Source organism: Coloeus monedula, assembly GCF_965178545.1.
Source record: "Coloeus monedula genome assembly, chromosome: 5".
NCBI classification, from domain to species: domain Eukaryota; kingdom Metazoa; phylum Chordata; class Aves; order Passeriformes; family Corvidae; genus Coloeus; species Coloeus monedula.
The window spans coordinates 36,044,377-36,069,022 of NC_138785.1; the positions used below are offsets into that span (position 1 = coordinate 36,044,377).

The window sequence follows — 24,646 nt, forward strand, 5'->3', positions numbered from 1 at the left end:
AGGTTGGACTGGTAGTGAAATAAATCAAGTAGGAGGAGACAGAAGCTAACTACTAAAGCCATTAGCAGACAGGATGCATAGACACAAAACATAACAACACAGAAAACTTCGCAGTAACTGTCACCAATATGGAAATGATAAAAACTGCAACTTTTTTTTACTAAAAGAAGAAAAAGGCAGATCAATTAAAAGTATTAATTGAGTAAAAATCATGAATTAGAATAAAGTTTTTTTGAACAGGAGTGATCCGTGGCCTGCAGTAATCCTTGACAAGTACAACAGTTTGCTTGTATTCTTGAGCTAAAAATAATAAATGGCATGCGCTATACAGAACAGTCCTATTTTTGGGTGAGTGTTTTCATACCAACTTCTGACCTATCAATTCAAACTTCTTTCCGTAAATCTCATCTTCCCCCTGTAGCCTGTCTCCACCAAAACACCCTTCTCCCCAGAAAAGTAATAAAAAAATATTCTCTGGAATTCACCAAGGGCCAGCAGAAACTCTCATCAAACAGGAACATGTGTCTGCTTGACATATAAAACAGTTGGTTACTCCAATCTCTATCACATCAACACACGGATGACTCAGAAAGATCTTGGCTCCATTTCAATAAGTGGTACTTAAATAATGAGGGCCCTAAATAATGCACACTGTTTTCCAACACTCTAGCAGGAAACAGCTGAGGAAGAAGGGTTGACATGTACTAAAACCCATCTAAGACCAATAATGAAGAGTGAAGAGAAAATGTTTTTCTTATTTCAATTTCACAGAATCACAGAATGGCTGAGGTTGGAAGGGACCTCTGGACATCACTTTGTCCATCCTTCTGTACAAGCAGGATCATCTTGAACAGGTTGCCCAGGACCATGTCCAGGACCATGGCTTTTGTATGCCTCCAAGGATGGAGATTCTAACACTCCTCTACATTACTTTCAGAAAAATTATATTCACCAGAAAAATTATGAAGCTGTCTTTAAAATGATACAAAAAGGAAAACAAATTGTGTTTTTTCTTTTTTTATATTTCTAATGAAGAGTAAACCTAAAATTTTTGCCAAAAGGTTTTGTTGTATTTTTAAATTGTTTTAAGGTTCAAGATTGCTGATGGTCAAAATTTTAACATTAGTGGTCTACAGGATCAGGAGGAGAACTTAAATACAAATAGAACATTGACAGGTTTTTCCAAGTTATTGCATAGCGCATGTTTAATATTTAATATACATACTCTTGTGCAGTACTATCAACATTTTAAAAGCAAAATGGGAAATTATATAGCTAAATTTCACCAAAATCTGGAACACATGCTATACAATAAAAACTTTGATTATGGCAGTTATTTCTTTTGATTTAATTCTTTGTTTAGAAACAAGGCCTTCCTGTTTGCTTATTGCAATGGAGGATTTATGATCACTCTTTTCTAAGAGAAGTTAAAATTTATCTTCTGTGTAGCAAGTGCATGCAATATTCCCTTTGTTCTGTCATCTAGTGTTCATCCAAGAGTAGTCACTACCACAGTTTTTCACTTTTTCTGGAATCAACTCTTCACAGAATGAATTCCATTCTGAAGCAGTAACCATAGCAATACCCTTGTCCACTGAAAATTTCCATTAAACACTGCACATTAAAAATACCTAAATCTGCAAAGTGCAGGAAGACACTTAGTGACACTTTTGTAGAATTACACTATCTTTCTAAATATCTACATGCCAAATCACTAATTTCTGGTGGACTACTAAGAAACAACAAATCCTAAGAACAAACTAGTGTAAAACATCACCACTACCATGTGAAACACCTTTGGCCACTACTCTTCAAGCCAACAAGTAAATGCAAAAAGGAAAGACACATGATGGAGAAAAAAACCCAAACAAAACATGTTTAAAAAAAATTGAAAAATCATTTCACAGGTAGAGTCCTGTATCAAAGGAAACAGCTTCCTAAAAATGCATCTAGAAGAGCACATCTGAAGGCAGTACTAATCCTTCTTCTCTTCCATGAATCCTTCTTCTCTTCCATGAATTGACACATTTGGTCTTCTAAATAATCCCCAAAAGAAAATAAAGAAGCCTGAAAAGGACTAAAAAAAACCCAATTAACTCAGAAACTTTAGGGAAAGATCTGTCTCCTTTCCCTGCAATGTCCCTCTGAGGACATAAACGGGATTTGACCCTAGCTGAACTTGGCCTTGTCCCTAAATACACGCTGTGCACGCTGAGGAAACACACTTAATCCGAAATGGGCAAGTGCCAAATGAGAAAATTCTGAGGATTGACTCTGAGATGAAAGAATTTTGGCAGCTCTTAAAAAATTTTAGGTCTGGAAAATGTACAAGAAGGTTTCCAGGTGAGATTTGCAGTGTTTCCTAGTGTTAGCAACGTTAACAATAAATTCAAGTTAGTTACAACACTGCCAGCACAGTCACTATAGCATACTACTACTTCCATTATGGGATTTGGCAGGTGGTGGCAAGTGCAGTTTTAAATTAGATTAAAGTAACTACAAGATACAGGTTTTGTATGTGTACATTTCACCCTCTAGGAAAAAAAAAAGAGGGAGAAAGAAAAGATAAAAAATCTCTTCAAACTGCCTTAAAAGGCATGAATTACTTTTTACTAAGTAATAAAAAAATAATTAAATGAGTTTGAAATAATTTGAAATTAGCACTTAACCAGGATTGACATGAAAACCTAGGTTCCAACAAGAGTGTAGTATTAAATAATTTCGCATTAAATAAATAAAATTACATTTGAATTGCTGTAAAGGTCTTTTTCTTCACAACCATGCTAGAGTAAATTATCAGTGACTCCTTTATGTCAGTCAAATGCTATTAATGTCAAAAGCTTTGGTGAAAGAAAGCTTACCATTTTTACATCTGTTTTTTTAAATACTGCTAGATGAGATCCTAAAGTAGGATAAACCAAGCAATAGGACAAGAGGCAATGGGGCAGAAACTGATGCACAGGAGGTTCCACCTGAACATGAGGAAGAACTTCTTCACTGTGCAGGTGACCGAGCACTGGAACAGATTGTCCAGGGAGGTTTTGGAGACTCCCTCACTGGAGAACCATTTGGACACAACCTGTGCCATGTGCTCTGGGATGCCCCTGCTTGAGCAGGGAGGCTGGACCAGATGAGCACTATGGTCCCTTCCAACCTGACCCATTATGGGATTCTATGTAATTCTGTTACACAGAATACCAATTCCAGCCAATAGGTCAAGTAATACTTTTTTTCCCTGAGGATCCAGATGTGGGTTTCCCAGTCCTATCTGACAAGTAGAGGGTATTAAGCCCCTCAGAAGCTCTTGCCTACCACTAAGCTTCCCTTTGAAGAATTTACAATGAAAGTCAACAATGGCAAGACCTGATTATTTGGACTTTTTATAAAGAATTTGACAAATTTCCACTAGATAAGCCTCCTTGCAAGGAACATTCCAAAGAAACAAGTGTGACAGCACACAAAAGGTAGTATAAGAGGGAAAATAATAGTGTGAACTTTCCTGAGTCAATTGCTAATTCCCAAGGAATATGAAGTAGGCCATCTGCTGCTGCACAAATCATATGAGAAGAGTCTTCTGCTTGAAGAGATCTATTGAGCATATGAAATACTGAGACAAAGACCAACCTTGGAGCCTCCTGACTGCTGTAGTAATTCCTAGAAGAGTGGAATTATTCAGTGACAAAAAGGATGACATGAAGGTGTAGAACAGATGTAGATGCATGGAGAAGTGGTTTGTGCAGCAGACAGCTATTAGCTGTGATGATTTCCAGCAAATAATAGCTTAAGAGAACAGAAGAACAATGATCAGGCTCTTGACAATGAAAAGAAAGTCTCACCACTAAAATCACATTTAAAAATGGGAATAAGGTATTACAGTTTAGCTAAGTAAGAAGATATACAACTGAAAGTCATACCTGCTTTTTTTGTAGTCAAGGCCAATTCTTCAGAGCACGTGTTGAACACTTTGTGAACTGGCTCAGAAGATGCCACTTGAAGGTCAACTTGTAGGGCAGGAAGGATGTGATAAAAAAGTTCTGGTTTGGTTATTTTCAACAGCTTCAATAAGGAAAGTCACGATCTACCATATGCTTCATAGTTTGAAAAAGGACTAGAAGTCACTTTCTGGAACAATGAATCAATAAACCTGAACAATGCCTAGAAGCATATTTACAGGAATTAATTTTCTGAAAAAAAAGTCAGTCTTACAGATGTCATTAATGGCTGTTGATATATATTTGTTTACACATGTGGGTAGTCCATGTGTTGACCTTTTGAATCGATTTTAGGGAAGAAATGATAGTACCTTGTCCAGGAACAGTATCTGGTCAGGTAAATTTGAGAGGGAAGGGCTCAGATCATACTACAAATAGACCATACCCTGAAGAACATGTTGTTGTAGGGGGCAAAGAGAAATAGTAACTATTATCATAACTACTAATCATTTACATTTGACAGGCAGTGTCTGCTAGATAGCACTGCAATGCACCTTTACTAAATCAAGCTGTGTGATGGTCTTCCATGGGGTAAAGGCAAAGCTCAGTGGACATCAGTTCCTGTGGTTCAGTGCATCACATCTTAGATGCTCTGGCATTCTTATACTGAGTTGATGATTATCTTTTGTGGCATGCGAAATTGGGCCTACAGAACTCAAGGGAATGGAAGAAATGATACTGCAGCATATTAATGCACAAATTAAACACATAAAAAAAATAATTCACATGATGAGATTTATGCATTGCAATCACTGTCTTAAGGGCGAGTGACTGGAACTTCTTCCCATGAGAAAAACTAAGCTTTGGTGATTTGCAGACGTTTGCTCCATGAGCTGGTGTAATCCCAGAAGTGTTTAAATTAAATGTTGGCTACAGATTGATGCAGACAAAGATCATAAAACTAACAGAGTCGTTAGTTAAAGTAAGGAGGAGCTCGAGTGGTGTGAGACTTCCCCACCCTCAATATGTTGCTCTTTACCACAATTCTGCGTTGGTAGTTTACTGTTTTTTACACTTCTGCCTTGTTTTCTTCTCTTTTTCACTTTTTTTTTTTTAACAAGAGCTGGACCAAGAACACTTTAGAAAAATTAGAAACAAACCTCACAAGCACAAAATTTATTTCTTTTTGAGATAGATAAAATGGTAGGGAAAAGCAGCTGGCTATTTTGAGCTGGTACAACCAGAAGAAATGGAAAGTGACACACCTGACAGAGCAAATACCTTTTGTGAAGACAAAGTACATAGACCAGAGAGGCCACTGTTGTGGGACTATCCAGTCTGTATAACCTCACTATGCCAAAAGAGAAAAATTTTTCCCTTTCCATTACCACAGTTGGGCAAGCATGAGCAGCAGCACTACCACAAAGGCCTCAGGCACACGCAGCTCCCCTTCAGCAAACACTCGGTCTGCGCACAGCCGGATCCTCTGCGGCCAGCTCACAGCACAGCTGAGACATCAGCTGCCCAGGAGCAGGGAGGGCAGCAGAGATGAGCTGGGCCAGGCAGCAGAGGTTTCCAAAACCCTGCCCTGCTCCATTCACTCTGCTGTGTCAAAGGGAGCTGCACAGCAAGGTTCCGTCTGCATGTAGAAAAAAAAAGACCTGTCTCTGTACAGCAGCAAATAATAGGAATTCTGTGCAATTTTATTCCTGCTGTTGAAGATTATCAGGCCTCTTTTTTTCCCATTGTTATGTAATAGTATTCAAGAAGTAGTGGAGTGGGAGACAATTTAAAATAAATTGACCTGTAATTAAGAGTATCAGACGTGTTACAGATTTGAAAGGGGAAAAAAAGAGAGCTTCTTTCACTCACTTTCTCATTATAATTGAAATATAAGTGTGGCCAGACAACAGCCAACCAGGCAGCTAGTGCTTTTGGTGAAAGTCAGATCTATGAATCATAGGAGTGAAATGTAAATTAGGGGATCTATTCATTAACTCTTTGGCCTTAAGATATCCCTTGTGTCAACACTGATGCTTTTTATTTTTACAAAACTGATACAGGAAATTTACTTAGATGGCAATACTTTTTCTGCTATAATTACTGATTCAAATGAAAGTAACTAGGCAGAGAGATAAAAGAGTAACACCATTTCCACTACAGGAAAATCAAGCTATCTTAATGGACAAGAGATACACAACTGTCAATGGTATTATTCCACTTTTATGTCAGAATCTGAGTAAATTACCATTTATATAAACAAAAACTCTGGGCAATTCCTTGTAGTGAGTCAAACAAGCATTTGTAAGGGATATACTAAAGTACACCTGGACCAACACCTGCTATAAAACTACGGAGGAACGACTTAATGTGTCAGTAACATCCTCAGCTTCTGGGCTGCTCAATGGTGCAATTCCTACAGATGCCACTGTGGGAACTGAACTCATCTCATCACTTATGTGTAATTTCTGATGTGAAGATATGTTAGAAGGCTACACAGCCTAATACAAACATATGTGGTGAAATTATGAGGGGAAAAGCAACAAGAGCAATGAAATTCAAATTCCCACACTTTTTTATTCAATGACAGGATCAGCCAGCTACTCAGATACACAGATGCTGTCCCAATGCTGTCACATTCTAATTTTTCTCCTGCCTTCCTCTCCTTTGAACATGCCTTACTTTCAGCATTACTATGTTGCATTGTTTTTAGTTTGTTTGTTTGTTTTAACTGGGAATTGTCTTCCCATGAGCAAAGATTATACTCAGGTGCATTTTCAAAGCATAAATTAAAGCTGTGCGTAGGTTTTCTTTACAAGATTATTAAGAGTAATCAGTCTTACCTAAATCACGCATTTTAAGCTGCTGTGCATTCAAAAGAGCCTCCTTCCTATGTTCTGGCAGGATTTCTAGGGACAGATCCTAGAGTTCTTACTCCTGTAGGTAGTAGTCCTGCTCAACATTTGATTTCCTTCTTTCATTGGAGACGAGCCCATGTTTCCGAACACATGGGGGAATTGAGGGAAACGAGTTCATTTGCACATGAAGAAACACAGACTGGTACCATCATCTTGTGCTGCTGCAGCGCCATTTCACACTTTGCATACTCAGAGTCATGCTAACCTATAAACTTGTGACATCCCTTGGGGCATAATTAATCACAATGATGACACAGCACAGAGACACTAGCTTTGCACAAATCTTCATCACACTAAGCACAAACACGTGGAAACTTCCCAACACAAAATAAATACATAAACTTCCCTATAGACACAACTGCATTGTACAGATAGCTGCCACAGATGTTACAGTAATAAGAATTCTTAACCCAGTTTTAATCATTTCAAACTCAATGCTAAAATGTTTGCCTCCTGTGAACCCAGCATGGTTTTTACAGTCATTTTTACTTTGTGTGAATTGACTTGGATTTTACTGGTGGCATCTTTAAAACACCTCTAGGTTTTGTTTTCTTCAATAATTAATGCTTACACTAAAAAAACCAAATAAAACTTCACCAAACAGATTTTGAATTAAAGCATGTTTCAGTTCCTGAACACTAATGCAGCACGATGGAATTAATGTGCATTAATAAAATTTACTACAGAAGTGTAATAAAACTGAACAAATTCTGAAGAATTTTGCATAACACACAAAACCAATCAAATTTGAATTACAGTGTACTTTCAAAGAACTGCATTATTCTTAAGAAATAAGGAAAAAGAATCATGGCATTATGACTGCAAAATTGGATTCTTCCTATACATTGCTATTGCCAGGTGTTTTTTGAAACAAGATAAAAGCTCAGTAATCTTTGCTAGCTTTCAAACAAAATCAACATATTTTAATAACCAATACTCTCTTCTGACACCCCAGACTCAAGAAATCTTGTGGCCTTCCAGCCCCCCTCAGGCATATGGAAATCAATCAGAAGCATTACATTTACAGTAAAAGAGATCCAATCTCCTCTTTTTCACACAGATCAAAGTCCAGCAGACAATCTCACTGAAACATGTCAGTATCTAAGTCTGTGAAGTAAATAAACTATGAAAAGGGAAAGGAATTTGAGAGTCTTCCCAAAAACGTGTATCTGACATCAATGGCAAGACCCATAGAGCAGAACCTCAGTGCCTTGTGCTGGGTACAGTTAGCTCTTTCAAAACTACACTTGCCTGATGAGCAGAATAATGATCTAAGCTGGAAGGATGTGTATTAATCTTTTTTTTTTTTTTTTTTTTTAATTCAGCAGACTGCTGAATGCTCCAAGAGTTTAAAAACAGCTGTGAATGCTATGGGCAGAGAGGGTGAACAGGTGACCTCTCTGTCCATCTTGATTATAACTGATAAATTTCAACCATCTTGGTAAAAATGGTTACAGACATGAGCACCAGTTTTGTGCAGGTCCCTGTCTGGAGTTCTAATCAAATTTTTCTACAGAGTTGTGTGGAAAGCTGGTGAAGAGATGTAAAATGTCCTGCATTATTACTAACACAATGGAGATTCTGTTTAAAAATAGGCCCACATGTATCACTTGTAAAACTCACCTTCAAGGGGACACATACCATGCAGAAGTCTCTTTTTCAGGATTTGATTCAATTAGCATCTGAAACACAACAAAACATTCAAGGGGAGGTGTCATCTGTTAGGCTAGGCAACTCTGTTTCCCATTCTTGCTCTGGTTCCTTAACTTCAGAGTAATTCCTACAGCCATTTAACTGAATGAATTAACAAATTAGCAAGCTGCACCCATCCTGCACAAGCACAGAGACACTGAGTTAACCGAAATCCAACTGTGACAAAAGATTTAATTCAGCATGTCCAGCATTGTATTTGCCTTTAGGAGGTGGCTGAGTTTTAAGAAAACTTTGTGTTTTATTACTCACCCAATAGTACCTGGTTAAGTTAGAGAGTCTTCCAATCCACTGTATCTTCTCCATGTTAATACCAATCTCTCTTCACACAGGAACTTGCTGACAAACTACTTTATAGTCCACTGCACTAGCTGAAATGAAATTGTGAATGATTGCAACTAATATATTTAAATTAGTTGAAAAAACAGTAAAAATAATTACAGTATTTCAAATAAATTCATACTGCCACAGCTTTATTTAAATCTATTTTTTAAAAGCTTCTAGTAATTAGCAATATATTCACTGCTCTCACAAAGAATCTGTAAATACAAATACTTTTTAATTTCCTATGAAGCATAAAATTAATCCACATCCTGACAAACTTTTGTTATTCTACCCAGGCAGTGGAATTTTTAAATAAGAATAAAGGATACCCAGTTCTTGTCCATGTGAACAAAACAGGCCAAAATTTTCCCACTATCATTATGGTCCATCTTCCTCAGACTTGCACAATAATCCAATTTTTGTATAAGCAATCTAATTACACTAATTAACTTTCTTCTAAACTAAGCATATCTGAGCCTGGACCCAAAATACTCCTTTCAAAGACTATATAATATTTTATGGCATTGAGCTTGGTATTCCTTACTTGTCAATGAAACTGAGATTTTTAATTCCACGCATTCTAAGAGTACAAGGATTAATCACTGTGTCTGAAAATCTCCAAAGTTGTACCACTATCTTTGCATATCTATAAATACATGTGCAGAACTGTAAGATCAGGAAAAAACAACAAATGACAGCAACACTGTAAAAATAGTCAAGGGCTCCCGACTGCTTTCTGCATGACTGTAGTCATGGGGACAGACGTCTGTGCAAATGTTTGTGCTTTATGGAAAGAAGGAAGAAGCTTCTGAATGGTTTAGGCATTTCGTACGTTTATATGATCAGCTTTTGCCTTTATTTACTCCTCCTGCTCCTGATTTCCTGCATTTCTTTAATGCAGGAAAGAAGCACACAGTGAAGCAGTTTCCAGTTCATTTGGTATCATGAAAGGTAAGCAACACCACAGTATTAATCGACAGGCAGTTACCTATCTTGTAAAAAAGAAAGGATGTTTCCAAAGGAAGACTTACACTGTATCAACCTTTTCTCTGGCTTCTCCTCAGGAATACGTAACAATTCAGTTTTTTGTTGTTGCTGTTTTAGTTTTGGACCACAAAAGTTATCCAAAATTATCCAAATTCTCCATTATCACTGTTCTTTAGTGCATTTAACTATTTTGACTGATTTCTGAACTTATGCTAAGTAGCTTTAATACCCAGGGACTAAAATGCATGCATATTCCCTCCTCTTTCAGTTCAGTGGTGAATTTTCAGGGAAAAAGAAGAAAGAATATAAACTTCTTTCATGCTCTTCTGCTCTACTTTTCAGAAAGGTCTTCATACTGTAATCCCTTTAGACAAAACACATTATGAATTCTCTTTAATTCTCTTCATATCACAAGTTTTAATGAATGAATTTTCAGTTTATCATCTAATGACTACTTGTCACATCAAAAAACTTCCCCACAACAGTACTTACTGTATCAGCCAATAATGACAACACTTTTTCTTTAGCTTCTTTATTTAAAATCAGTTCATATATCAGTGAATTTCAGTCATAAGAAACTGTTCTCTGACAAAATCCCACTATCAGAATGGTAACTCTTAACTATCTTTATTTAAGAAAATAACACAACTATGCCCCACAAATTATGACAAGAGCTTGAAAAGAAGTATCTCTCTCTTTCCTTACTATGTAATGAAGACAATGTCATAAAAGTACATAACAAAGCTATAGAAAAATCAGGAAAACTACAGAAAACCAGAAGCTCCCTATGGGTTTTGCCCTATTCAAATATTTTTTAATTGAAATAAAACATTAATGGCTTTATTCAAATAAATACATATTTTAATAGGTAAAATGCATCTGAAACATGAATTCTTTCTGATTCTAAATTTCAGACTATGTAAGAAGTCAAAAATGATGGGCTATACTGGCCAAAGGTTGGTTACAAGAGTTTTTATTTTGCAAACTATACAGAAACAGTAAAAAAGAAAATGCATTATACTTTTCAATATTACATAAGATAAACATTAGATTTAGTATTCACTGTGTAGAAATTAATTCAAATAAGAAACTGATTTTCCTTTTAATTAATGATGGGAAACCAGTGATTCAGTTTTAAATTATACAACCTGTAGTGATACATTATACAGGTCATGTCAATTTTATTGTGGGCAGAAAGAAACAGATAGGATATGAATGAAGATGGTGGAGTCCCAAAATGTCTACACAATTAATTAACATGCTAACATAAATACAGTGATTAAAGTAATTTTCTCTACAGTCAAATCTTAAGTGCTACTCTACACAATAAGTATAATCTAGACCACATGGTAATTACATAATAATAGGAAAAAATTAAAATAATCCATTTTCTTCATTCCAGCAGCAGTACCTATACTGGTATTAATTTGGTAATTGGGTGTGCTTAGCTATTGCCTAACATCCTATACTGGTATGCATGCTAAAACCTCTCTAGCTCTATTTTGCAAGGCACCTTTACAATACGTTCTCTAAGTTTCTGCACTAGTAACAGAAAACAAAATGAATTAAGATAAAGAGCAAAACTATTATCTGAAATAAGAAAATAAAAAGCATCATTATACATTTATTAAAAACTACCTTGGGGCAAGTGACAATACTCTGAAATACAGTCATATATAAAGGTAATACAACTTTTAAGCAAATCTTTTCCTCCATGTAAATGTTTTGCACTAGTCTGATTAGTGAGAAATACAGAGAAACCACAAAAGATGAAGCAAAGTTTAAGTAAATAATGATAAATCTTTTATGACCTTGACATGAAACCAGAAAAGGGAAAGACAAGAAAACTTTAGAATTACAGATCTGGTGCTTGCCCATGTTACTGCTTTTGAAAAATCCTTTCAATAATCTAGCCATTTCCTAATAAAAACGTAACTACAAAAGCAAACCCAAAGGAGGACTTTGCTATAGTTTTCCCTCCTGATTTTTCTCCATACTTTTGGTTAATTAAAGGCTGGTTGAGATGTTACTTGCGCACCAATGTTTTTCTACTGCAATACATTTCTGATTCATTAAATGGACAACTGCAGGGCCTAAAACACTGATGGTACTGAAGTTACAGTATGCATTCTGAAGAGGACATGCACAGTTCCAAGTAAGAGCAAGTATCTTTTCAGCAGAATTTTGAAGAGACTGGTTGACTTTAGTCAATCAGTGTGTTTTGCACATACATATATTTTCAGTAGCACATAACATTTTTTTCTTCCAGCTAGAATTCCAATGTGTTTTCTTCAGTGCAACAGCATTTAAAAACTCAAAAGCACATGATATAATTATTTTTATTTAAACAAAAAAAGTCTATGACTCCAGCTGCAATGTTTGAAATAATCATACAAAATATACATATTTGTTAGAACCCTTTTGATCTTGGAGAGAAAAGGGATTTTATGAAATATAATCTTGTGAAATTTAGAAAGGTACAACATATGGACCCCTTAATATCATCAAATATATCCATCATGATCATCATCATCATCATCATCATCTCCTTCATCTTCATCATCATCTTCAATTTCATCTTCATCATTCATTATTTCATCTTCATCATCTTCATCATCTGTCCATTCATGGAAATCACCAGAGGCAAAATCACCTGAAGTCTCTAAATCGATAGCTAAAAAGGTATGATAGTTATAGAAAAGACTCACAAGATACACTACATATTTATAGTATATTTTACATAATCATACAAAAGGCACACCAGAATATTTACTTTCAGGAGAACTACAGAGTGAGACATTAATATAAAATATAAATAATATGAAGAGTCTTTTGTCATGAAAGATCCACCTCAATATTGAATGATAATTCCTCAATGTTAACAAAAGGAGACAAATTTTATGGATTTGCAGAACTGTAATGAGTGCTAGGAACAATTGAAAAAAATTTAAGTCCAACTTACAGATGACAATACAGACTACTGGTAATATACACTGACTATTGTTCACTTCTTACATATTATCTTGAACTATATTGAACTGTCCATTTATCTAGAAAGGATCCTGGATCAGATGGACAATAGGCCTGAGCTTGTACCTCAAATACTGTATTCAATTTACTCTCTGCTTCAGGCTATGTTCTTTTGTTGGAGAAGAAGTGAAAAGGAGTCATAAATGACTTTTTTTTTTAAAAAAAAAAAAGGAAAAATACTTTTTTTTTCATCTTTTATATCTGGGACATCAAATAAAGATGGGAATTCTTGGAAGAAGCTGCACAGTGCTGTAGGGAAGGGAAAAATAAGGGAAGATTTAGTGTGCTAAAAGCTTTTGGCAATTCCCTCAAATATAAACTAAAAAAAATGTCAAATTGAATTCACTAGCATGCTGATTACCCAAAGGAGTTTCATGAAACATTCTGGGACTTACCTAATGCTGCTCTAGAAAATTGATTTTTCCTGGGTTTATATACACTATGCCAAGCACATATAAGGGGTCTATTAACAGTTGACACAGTGACAGGAGTTCCAAAAAATAATGAAGCACTAATAATATTATAATTTGTTACTTTTTGTATCAAAATCCATGTAGTTGGGTCCCACATTTCTAACTGAAGAAATTTAACCTGGTTGGCAATCGAAGGGCATAACACCTCTAAACCAAACACCACAAAAGGTTCTTAACTTACCACATTCCGCTGCGCCGTTTGTTCTGGATCCTGATACCTCATTGCCGTATCTGTCAACACACCAGCACTGCCCCAAGCTTCCATGGCACTGACTTGGTTTGTAATACCCATCCTCATCACAGAAGGGGATGTACTGCCCTGAAAAACAGATGTGTATATATATAGATATATCTGTGCATGTTGGAAAAGTATATTAAAATCCATGTCTTGGCCAATGTCACAGTTATAGCAGAAAGAAACTACCTTTTGCTGTTTCATCATTCCAGACTGCCTTTGTAGTACTAAATTCAGTTGACCCAAAGTGACTGAATGTACTGAATGTAGGACAGAAAATAACACATATCAGTCTTGGACTGATTTCAAGAAATAAAGTGAGCGATCTTCCTTTAAATTTTTTGTTGATCCTGTGATATATATTCCTTACTCCCTGAGTATCTCAGTCGAGATTTTCACTGTATTCTGGTGAAAAGGCTCAAATGTAGGACCCACTCCTGAATGGGAAGTTCTATCATCATGTGGAGCACAAATGAATCTGAATAGTAAGGGCCAGACTTCCTGATTAAAAAATTATCTGCTACAAGGAGTTATTTGTGTTTAATACATATTTTACAAACCACTTATTTACATACTAATATTTAATTATTCCACCATAGGAGACAAATGCAGCATAACACACCATTAAAAAATGTAAAAAATTAGTACTAAATTTGCATTTATACATACAAGAGGGGCTTATTTTGTGAGGCAGTGACTTGCCTAAAGCTGAATAATCCACTGTTTGTCACTTGGACCAAATGGAGCCCACAATGAAGACAACATTCATATGAAAGCATGTGAAGTGTATAGTTCTCGTTAGAAACCATCCTTAGCAGAAACACAGTTTTGACTGCTTCAGACCAAGCCTCTTATTGCAGCTTTTACACAGTGGCTAGTGGTAAATGAAGACCTTACACTTCAGAAATATTGATGCAGTATAAACTGATTCACAACAAAGATTTCAATTACTTACAGAATATCACAGTTAAAGGATCAGCAGAGATACTACTCCAGGAGTACCTTATGCTGTCCCCTCTGTAACTGTGAAACCCTTCTATCAGGGTAATAAAACAGATGTAAGAGCTTTTGGTAGCTAAGGTAATAAAACTAAGTTTAATAGCTTTCAAAAATTTCATAAATTTTGTTTCTGAGATTTACTGTGGTCTATCTTCATTGGATTAATATTGATTTTGTGTTGCTGTTTAACTAGGGTTATTTATGTAAGTAATAAAACCTTCAAAAGAATGATCTATGGCTCACCTAGGAGCTTCTTTCCTCCTTGCTGCTTCTGAATGTTGTTGAGTTCAGTCTGGCAAGGTGGGTCTAAAACGACATAAAAAATGTTTAACAGGTTACATAGTATCTAGGACAGAAAGCACATGACTACGTCTTCGCAGTTTGCTATGCTGTAAGGTCACTCTAACTACTGATCTTATGAAACACACACATCTAAAATAAAAGAATTACCACACCTTGCTACAGCTTCAGAATTATGAACTGCACAGCACCATGGATTTGTGCAGAACACCACTCCCAGTTATCTCATCTCCAAGTGAGCATCTAGTCACCAGTCTGGAGGATGAGGAATGCTAGACCAAAATAGTAACTATCACACCCTACTTTACTGCTCTATAAAAATCAGAGTGCAACTGTGAAGCTTGCCTCATGTACTGGTTAAAAACAGGATGGCACTTTAAATTTCTTCTCTTTTGTCCTTTTTAGAAGTCATGTTCAAATTTTGTATTTCACATACTACACTAAGAAAATAAGACCTTTTCCTTCACTGAAGTCTGCAAGATTGTGATTCTCTGGCAACAATTTAAGACTGGATCCCATGGGTACAAAGCCTCATGAGCAGCAAACTAACTTAAAAAAGGAGGCCAAACTTTAGATGACTCTAAGAAGAAGAAAATGTATTAAAATTCAGTCTTCTATTCTTCAGTTATAGCTTATTCTTGTTCTGAATAATTTAATTTTCTACTGTCCATAAAAGAAAGCTGCAGTATGCCCCATGAATGGGAAGAAAGGAAGATGTGAATGTCCTTACATCACTGTTGAATAAGTGAAAGAATCAAAGACAGAAAAGCACTAATTAATCTCTCTCTGAACACTCGCACTGCGTACCACATAAGACCATTAGCACCAGGGCATTTCTCATTCTGAACCACCAATAGAATTACTGAGTTTATTCACAGGTGTCTTTAGCTTGCACCATTCCCAGACAAAATCTTACATTCCATGAATATTAAATGCACTTTCCATTTTAGCAGACCTTGATAATTTATTAATACATCTTTGCCATGTAGTTAACTCAAGGATCCCTTTTTCTCCATGCAGATAGAAAAAGGTGTTCTGAGCTGGTTTAAAGATGAGCAAGACTGGCCCAGCACATTGATGAAGAACACATTTAAGACCAGAACCTAGTCACTGCTTAGGGCACCATGGTGACAAGTGCCTAGATGAAGTGGGGATCAAAAATACACTTCTGGTGAGCACAAAGCCTCTTGGCTGGCACAGCCTAGTTATTCCAATAGGCCTTTGGTATTATCTAAGAGAGTAAATAAGAACTAGCAGACAATAATAACCCCTTACTGACAACAGGCTATTAATTTCTCTTGGTTTTAAATTTTAAGTAACATTTACATATCCAATACATTTAAAGAAGCTTATAAATGTTTCCAGAGGCCTCAACTCTGGTGGGCCAGGCTTTTCACACTAAATCTATAATGATTGTTTTTAGACTGAAGGCCTTAAAAGTAGGCTCTACTTTCAAAACACTGTCAACAGGATTCTTAATGCCAGAAGAATTTTTCAGGAGTTGTCTTTCTAGACAACCAACCAATTTGCTCAGTGTGCTCTTGAAAAATCACTGAGATTTGACATCATTGGGTGGGTATTGGGTTTTAAGGATTCAATTTTTAAGTATTTGCTGAGGCTACATAAAGTTTTACTTTTTTTGTTGTAAGAAGTACTTTCATGATGATCATGCTCACTATTTCATTACCTTTTAAAACTAAGGTTTCTGTCTTTCCCAATATTTGAAGATTTAAACTCTTAATGCTACAGCATTCTGAGGACAGATTATTTCTTAAACTAAAGGTATTTTCTACTACCATTAATCTAATAAATGTCAGCCCTTTATCATACAAATATCACAGGTTATAAGGATCTAGGACTGGGGTGGATTTGGCAGGGTTAGGTTAATGGTTGGGTTATGTCACAGAACCTTTCCTACCTATTCTATTCTATTCTATTTCTATTCATCTTCCAAAAGAGATGGGAAATATGCCGATGGAGAAGAACTAGTCAAATAGGAAGAATACATGTATTTTTTTCTATGAAAAATAATCCTAAATTAGAAACACAGATCTGCACACATGAGCACTAACATGTGGAAATGTAAGAGTGGTGGATGCTGCCTAAAGAAAAAAAAAAATCTTCTTTTATATCTATAAATCTTTGGTGGCTTAATTACGAAAAGGAATACCACCAAGCAAGAGGTAACAAGGCAACATGAGATAGTTACTTACCCAAAACACTCTTCTTCCCAGAAGTCAGGTCTTCAAGATTCACACTTAAGCTTTGCTTCTCAGGATAAAAGTAGCAAAACCTCTTAACAATACTAAATCACTCTGGTGCTTAAAACTGTCAAAGAGAATGGCAGGCTAGAAGTTCAACCAATTCCTTTTGGCTCACAGCACATTCTTTTTCCTCTTTTCCCAAATCATAATGCCTCCCTCTTTATTTGCCAGCTAGTTCCTAAGTTTAAAAAGCTTTTTTTTAGATTTCTGAAATTATTTCAATAAAAAAAGCAGTCACTGGACAACTTACGGCAGTCGTGAGGCAAGGAGAAAAAAAAAAATCCTTTACAAAAATCAGTGTGGTAGCTTCTTTTGAAATAGCAATGAATCTGACATCAGTCATGTACCACGTGACAGCACCACACTGACAGTTCGTCAGTGCTCAAAGTACCAGTGCACACCAGAGTATCCAATGCTATTAACACTGGCCCTTGAGACATCAATATCCAGTCATGTCAAGAAGTGCTTCAAGGCTAGCACAATTAAGCTCTGATTTACCAAAATGGCACATTAACAGATAACTGGAGTAAATTTGATAGGTTTGACAAAGAATGCCTATGATTTTTAACAGATAGGTCTCGAGCTGTTACCCACACAACGAGCCTCCAACTTTCAGAGATTCTCCTTCTCACTCAGACACAAAACAGTGATTTTCCACCTATCAAGTAGATAATATTTGGCAGAGCCCCTAGTTTCTGGAATATGGTCCACTGCAGATTAGGCTCCCTTTTGATGTCTTGCCTGTGCTTGGGGTTAAGCATTATAATTGTTGGACATCCAAGGTTTGTACTTCAGGGATCTGAAGCACCAACACTACACCTCAAGAAGTCCTCCAGGGGATCTTACTCATATTCATCATTTATCTTGATAAAGGCATGTTACCGCTTCCTTTATAACCATCTATAAATATATTTGAAGTCCTTGCAATCTTAAGACTGGCAAATACAAATCATGATAATTACCATTCTTCTGTAAGAGGGACTGTTTTTGAAGTCATTAAGATGTCTTCCAGGCATGACAGACAGAAGAGCCTCTAAGAAAATGTATCTAGAAAAGTGTTGGACTAATAGATCCATGCAGAGGCCTTCAGTAAACAAATACTTTGCTGCATTAATCCTCCCAGCAAAATTGGCTACTCTCCTGCTCTCACTCAGTGATGCAACAAAACAAGACTGCAGTAATGAATTACTGGCAGAAAGAAGTTCAACCTATAAAAAGGCCAACATTGCAAAGCCTCAGCATTTAGGTAAACACTTAAGTGTCAAGTTAGCATTAAACAATGAAGAAAGCAAGTTCTGAAGATGGGCGCTCAAACCCTCACATGGGTTGTTGAAACTAGAGGGCCATAGTGACCAAAGTGACTTGCAAAGAGCACTGTCACAGCACAGAAGTATTGCAGAAATGCATTTTAATGCCTAGAATACGCCTCAGAAATACTAAACTACATTTAAAGCAGAGTAAGAGCAAGAAAGTGCAATAAGAATCACTGGACTGTACCGAAGTGTTTAAGCATTTGTCAAGGCAGGACAACCACTACAGGAAGATCATCTTCTCCACAAGAAAGATCTGACTTCATGATTCATAAAAAGTTTCTTATATTGACTAGAAGTTGTTAGCAATGTGCAGTAATAGGTCTAGTGTAGTGTAATGTGACATGATGGATCTCAAGCAGAAAGAAAGAATGAAGAGTTACAAGTACTTGTCTGATCCTGACAGTCTTGCATGGTAAAACTAAGATCAAAGACTATGAGGGCTTCTTAGATAATGACTCAAGCAAATACCATGTACTTTTAAAAAGCACAATGAAATTGCTATCCCCAGTACGATACATATGGTTGACTAAATTTTGTATTCCCTTTTGAACATCGTTAACCAATAACAGTACTGTAAAATCACTGATCTGCCCAGAAAGCACTACTAAGCTCAATGAATAGAGAGACCTCTCTACATGGCTTGAAGCATTCTGTTAGTATCAACTTATTTTAATAAACATCAGAAAGAAGCTGCTGAGTTTCTCAGCTTTTCCATCTCTTTGCTATTAATAGCAAAGGCTTAGTTAAAGGCCTTATTTAGATCATTCCATCAAGTAAAACATAACCAAACATGAAAATATTCCAAGGTTCAGCACAGAAATGCAAATTCCAAACAGACTTCAATGGGTTACTAATGCACTAGGGAGTTAGGCAGTTAGACATTTGTGCGTGAGCTAATAGCATGACACGACAAAAGAAGACTGTAAGATTCTTTTTTCACCTTACACCAAAATCCAGAGAATACAGATTTTGATGACAGTGTTGATTTCAAAGGATGAAGTGTATGTTTAATGCACAAGGGTTGCCAAAACATGCAATTTCATTTCATATACAATGTTTAGGAGACATCTTTTTTACTATATACTCAAACACAGTGGTATTAAAGACTATCTAATCTGTTTGAAATCAGCACCTTATCGCAACACCATTATGTTAATTATCAAGACAGTGAGGAAATTGGTAAAAAAAGGAAAAAAAGCTTGATAATGTTGGGTTCTGCAATGTGAAGAATCAGTGTCTGAAAGATGGATTTGCTGGGGTACCATTAATAGAATTCTTTAGTGTTTAGATCAGTCTTTACAATACCATCCTCAGGTTCTAGAAGGACACTGAGCAAATACTTTACACAAAATGTGTTTATAGGTAAGAAAATGCAAAACTACTTGAAACTGATCTGTGGAAGTGTTTTCTTAATGTCCTGGTTATGCTGTTATGTCCTTTAAGAGCTACATTACTTCTGGGATGGGTTGTTTTTAATTTGCCAGTTTTGTTAGCAGTACATACACGCTTATAAAAAATAAAGCAAAACTTACTGTTCTACTGTAAAACAAGCAAGGTATTTTAAAAGTTTAAATGTTAACCTTTTAAAGAGAAAGTTATCAAAGAAAAATATGCTATTTAGTATTTATCTACAGGAGTACAGCTTTACTTTTATCTAGATTCACAAATGGCAGATGCAGCATCATAAAAACCTTTATTTCCATAGAAATCAGAGTGAAACCATAAATGTGGAATGCTAATGTAAATTTATCATGAGAGTTTTAAGGCTACAAGTGAGATTTAAAAACTGATACTAAAATTTTCAAGAAGGCTGAATTAATTTTGGAAGCTTTCCACCAAATCAGTTTTATCTCCTCTACTGGCAGTATAAATTTGAACCCTGGTTACTGTTTATCCTTTAGAAAAACTCCCTCATGTTAGTAAGAATAATGCAGGGGTTATTCTGCCCAATTTCAGCCAATATTTAATGAGTGAATTTCTTGATACACTACAACTAGCTTGATTACATAATTTATGTGATGTCTAGAATTGTTATATATTCCTCAGGAAAATAATGCTTCTAGGTTGTGTTTTTTTGTCTAACCAAAATCACATCAGAACATTAACAAGACATTCAACTAGGCAATAAAAAGCAACTGGTTTTAGGTCTAAATGACTGGAAGTAACTTTATCCATAATGTTTATTCAGCTATTTTATTAGGCTCACTGAACAGTAAGGTACCCTACATTAGCAATACAAAAAGTTTATTTTTTAGTGTAGGCAAAGTAGACTGGGAAGAAATAACTTAAGTATTTGCATATGTTATTTTAATCTCTTTCATCTCCATACATACTAAATGTTGGTAAGAGGAACAATATAGCTGTAAAAGCATTAGTGGCAGTGTTGCACTTAGAAGCCTTGAATTTTAATAGCAAACCTTTCCATTTAGCTTGGGTTGTTTGGCTTTTTTTGTTTGTTTGGGGATTTTTTTACTTCATTTAAGGTATTCACCATATGTCACAAACCTTAACACAAATTCATTGCACAGTATTTAAGAGCTTGTACTTCACTGCAATTTTCTTAATATGTTAAAAAAAAAATAAAGCCCAACCAAAAGGTCAGTCATATACACAGGCAGGTTGTTCTCATCTTTTACCTTGCTGTCTTTGGAAGCAGTAGCACCACTCGTTGTTAGATATCAAACTGTCTTTGTATGTGTCACAAGAATTGAAGAACGCCCTGGTGCATGGCTCGTTCTTGTCAAGGTAAATGCTTCCAAGTTCTGACTGGTCCAACAACAGGTCATAGTTCATATCGAGCCTATTAAACATCCAGCCGAGGGAGTCTTTGCAAATTGGCAAAATGCTGGTATCAAATCCTAAGAGGCAAAACAAAAATAATAGAAATTATATGGGAGGAAAACTAGACCAGCTGCTGATCCCAGCCACCACAAAAGAATGCTGCATCATGGAAACAGCTCTAGTGGTACATAGATACCATAAATAAACAGCATATGCTATTGAAGGGGACATAGAAATTATGTCAGATTCACTTTAGAAGTCACTAAATTAACCTGCAAAAAAAATTAATCCTACTACCAGTCTCAAAGCATTTAGAAATATAAGTTTTCGTTATGTTATACCTATACCACACACATTATGTACAGTAATAAATGATATACAGTGATTTCCTGGAAAATAATACTGATGAGGAATTTAAGGGATATTATGCATCAGTAGAATGAAACTTAAGTCGTTTGCAAAGTTTACAGAACTAAGAAGAGCATAAATTCCAGGTAACTTGCTGGAGTCTGTGAATGGGATTTTTTTTGTTCTGATAACATATATATGAAAAAGGAACACGACAGTCAGTCAGCCTCAGCAGCACCTTGAAAATTTTATTTTATCTTTATATGGTGTACTCTCTATCTTGGAGGAGGCCATGGAAAAGATGATTGCTAAGAGCAGGTGGCTGCCAGTATGGTACTTACCTATACAGCGTGCATCTTCCTAAATCCCTGCTTGAAAAAACGGCCAAATGGAACAGGCTGAGTTAATTACTCCTGCAGCCAGACCTCACACCTCCTGTTTGTCTTTTAAAGTACATGCAGACTTGCCTATGGACATGAAAAGGCAATGCAGAAACCACCAGGCCTATTGCCTCTGTCAAAGATGTGAGCTGCATATGATACACACACACTTCTTCTGGTTCATGTGCTGTGGGTTGTGCCACAGGCCGATGTGGCCAGGCAGTTGAGTAGACACCCTAATACAGAACAAGATTTAGTGCTACTAAACACCATTCTTCTCAAAACTTTTAAGTTAAAACTGAGCACTGAAAAAATGAGATTGGTAGATATGGCTATAGAAAAGTTGACATGAGAGCACACAGAAATTCCCAATTTCTACTGCTGTTGAAAATCAAGCCTGCTTGCCTCTGCTGTTGTTTGGACAACAATAAAGAAACCTGAAAAGTGCTTCTATACTGCTAAACAGGTTTAATCCAGTAATTGTATTTAGAAATCATTAAATGTCCTTCTAGATATATATCTTCATATGGAAATGCCTATGCTGCAGTAGAATGACCATTTCAGAAAGGAAAAGAAAGCTGATAGCATCAAAACTCCCTGTGGAAGTCAGACCAACACATAAACTCCCTTTCCCCAGAAATCCTAAATTAACTATGACTTTTCATCAGAGTGATCTCACTTTTTCTAGTTCCCTGATGAGCTTTTACATTATTTTTTTTTTTTTTTACAGAAAGAAGAGGAAAAAAAGCAAAAAATATAAAGCCATCCATTTGATACATATGAAGTTTTGATGTGTTTAACACAATTTAAAAACATAGCCAAGCATTCAGCCAAAGGTCTCTATTCCTTCCTCTTCAGCCCCTGATAAAAACATCAAGACAAAACTTATTTTCTGTGGATCACAAAGAGCAGTGAGATATAGGAATGCATAAGGATATAGAGTAAATGTGTTATGCAACCGTATCTGTAAAAGGTATCAGAATTTTTCAACAGGTGTTTTGGATTAGAAAAAATCTGGAAGGTTCCTCCACCTTAAAGTACTTTGTCTAAGGATTAATGTGCAGTATAACATTATCTACCTGTAAGGCTCTGTTCCTGAAGGCCTCTAACACCTTCTCTCTTAATCCTCCTCATGACCTTGGATACTGAAAGAGGTCAACATGAAGCATACTGTTACCTATCCTGCTTTTTGGTAACCTGCATGATGGGAGAAATTAGTCTTGTACTCACAATTTTTTTCTGAATTTCGCACTCTGGCAATCTCACCAAACTCTAATAGAAGGGGCAGTAATAGAGCAACTATGATTTTAATTAATAAGACACCAGTAGAAGAGAAAATAAGATAAAAGCCACTTTAAACGTGTATTCAAGGATGGACCATGAGGGCCAAAGTAAGTAACTGTAGATAATACCTCTGCATGTGGAAATTTCAGCCAAAATTTATTGAAGGAGGCATCATTTTCTAGCTTGGGCCAAAATATTTTTAAATGAGCATTTGTGGTTCATGCTGGCAAAGCTCACATCATAAAGTATTTGTATTTTAGGATACTAGAAGACAGTTTAATGTTTTTAATAAACTATACCGAGGAAAAGCAGAACACCCCCCCCCCCCCCCAACATCTGCTTGTTTTACAGAATCACAGAATGAGCTGATTTGGAAGGGACCCACAAGGATCACTGAGTCAAACTGCTTAGTCAGTTTCAAATTATACTCTGAGAAGAAATAAATTTATCTGAAGAATAGTGAAAGAACTGGAAATTTCAAAGGTATATGCACCACTAAATTAAGGTTGGAACAATATTATACAACTGCATAAGGTTTTATCCCTATTTTTTTGCTTGATTTCCTTAACTAGCCTTAGCCTGTGATTGAAGTTCATCTTCTGTTCCCATTCCTCAATTTCTTTCTCACTTCCTTCTATATAGCTTTTAGATTTTTTTAAAAAGTGATGTCCCACCAACATCTTCTCTATTATATTTGACATAATTAAGGACAAAGCTCGAAATTAAAAAAATTGCATTGGAGTCAGCAATATAATTATAAGGCAGATCATTTTATTACAGATCACTGATACCAACAGGATAGCACCAGAAAAGTATTATGTTCTAGTATGTCAATAAACCTTGTCAAAGTTCAACATAACCATAGCTGAATATTTAAATATAGAGTCTGAAGTCTGCTATTCATTACATACTCTTCCTAGCAGAGAGGAATATATTATTCTGGTACATCAGAACTAATAAACCTACTTCAAACAATAACATTTTATATAAGAAAAGCTTACATTTATTAAAACTGTCATAACCTATCAATTAAATAGCATCAGATACTGGAGAAAAAGAACTGTGGATCATGGGGTCTAACTTTCTATTAAATAACTTTTTGATTTAATAATTCCTAAAACTGATCATGCTTTACCTTGAAAATTCTTTGTTTCTTTTTGCAGAGTTCAATTCTGAAATAGTTTATATTTTCATTTACAGCCCAGGTATATTTGTTGTTTTTACTAGTTTTTGTTCTTCCTGTTCTTTAGAATATACAATTTTAGTGTAGTTTTTTGAGAAAAATCACATTTGTTCTTAGTTTTCATTTGTCTTCTTTCATTTCATCAGGCCAAACTCCTTCACAACCATCAGTCACTGCAGTATAGA

General features: G+C 35.8%; 1 protein-coding gene across 3 annotated transcripts in view; it reads right to left on the bottom strand.

Annotated features, from left to right (window-relative positions):
- Positions 1 to 12,375: 12,375 nt before the first annotated feature.
- The window catches only part of SPOCK3 (SPARC (osteonectin), cwcv and kazal like domains proteoglycan 3), a gene marked incomplete at both ends in the record, with an annotated part of 168,865 nt that continues 156,594 nt past the window's right edge, over positions 12,376 to 24,646 (bottom strand). For all 3 annotated transcript variants that reach the window (XM_082282426.1, XM_082282427.1, XM_082282428.1), the window contains 4 exons: positions 12,376 to 12,545; positions 13,556 to 13,693; positions 14,852 to 14,914; positions 21,122 to 21,343. In XM_082282426.1, the coding sequence (XP_082138552.1) occupies positions 12,376 to 12,545; positions 13,556 to 13,693; positions 14,852 to 14,914; positions 21,122 to 21,343 (593 nt within the window). The remainder of the gene's footprint in view (positions 12,546 to 13,555; positions 13,694 to 14,851; positions 14,915 to 21,121; positions 21,344 to 24,646) is intronic.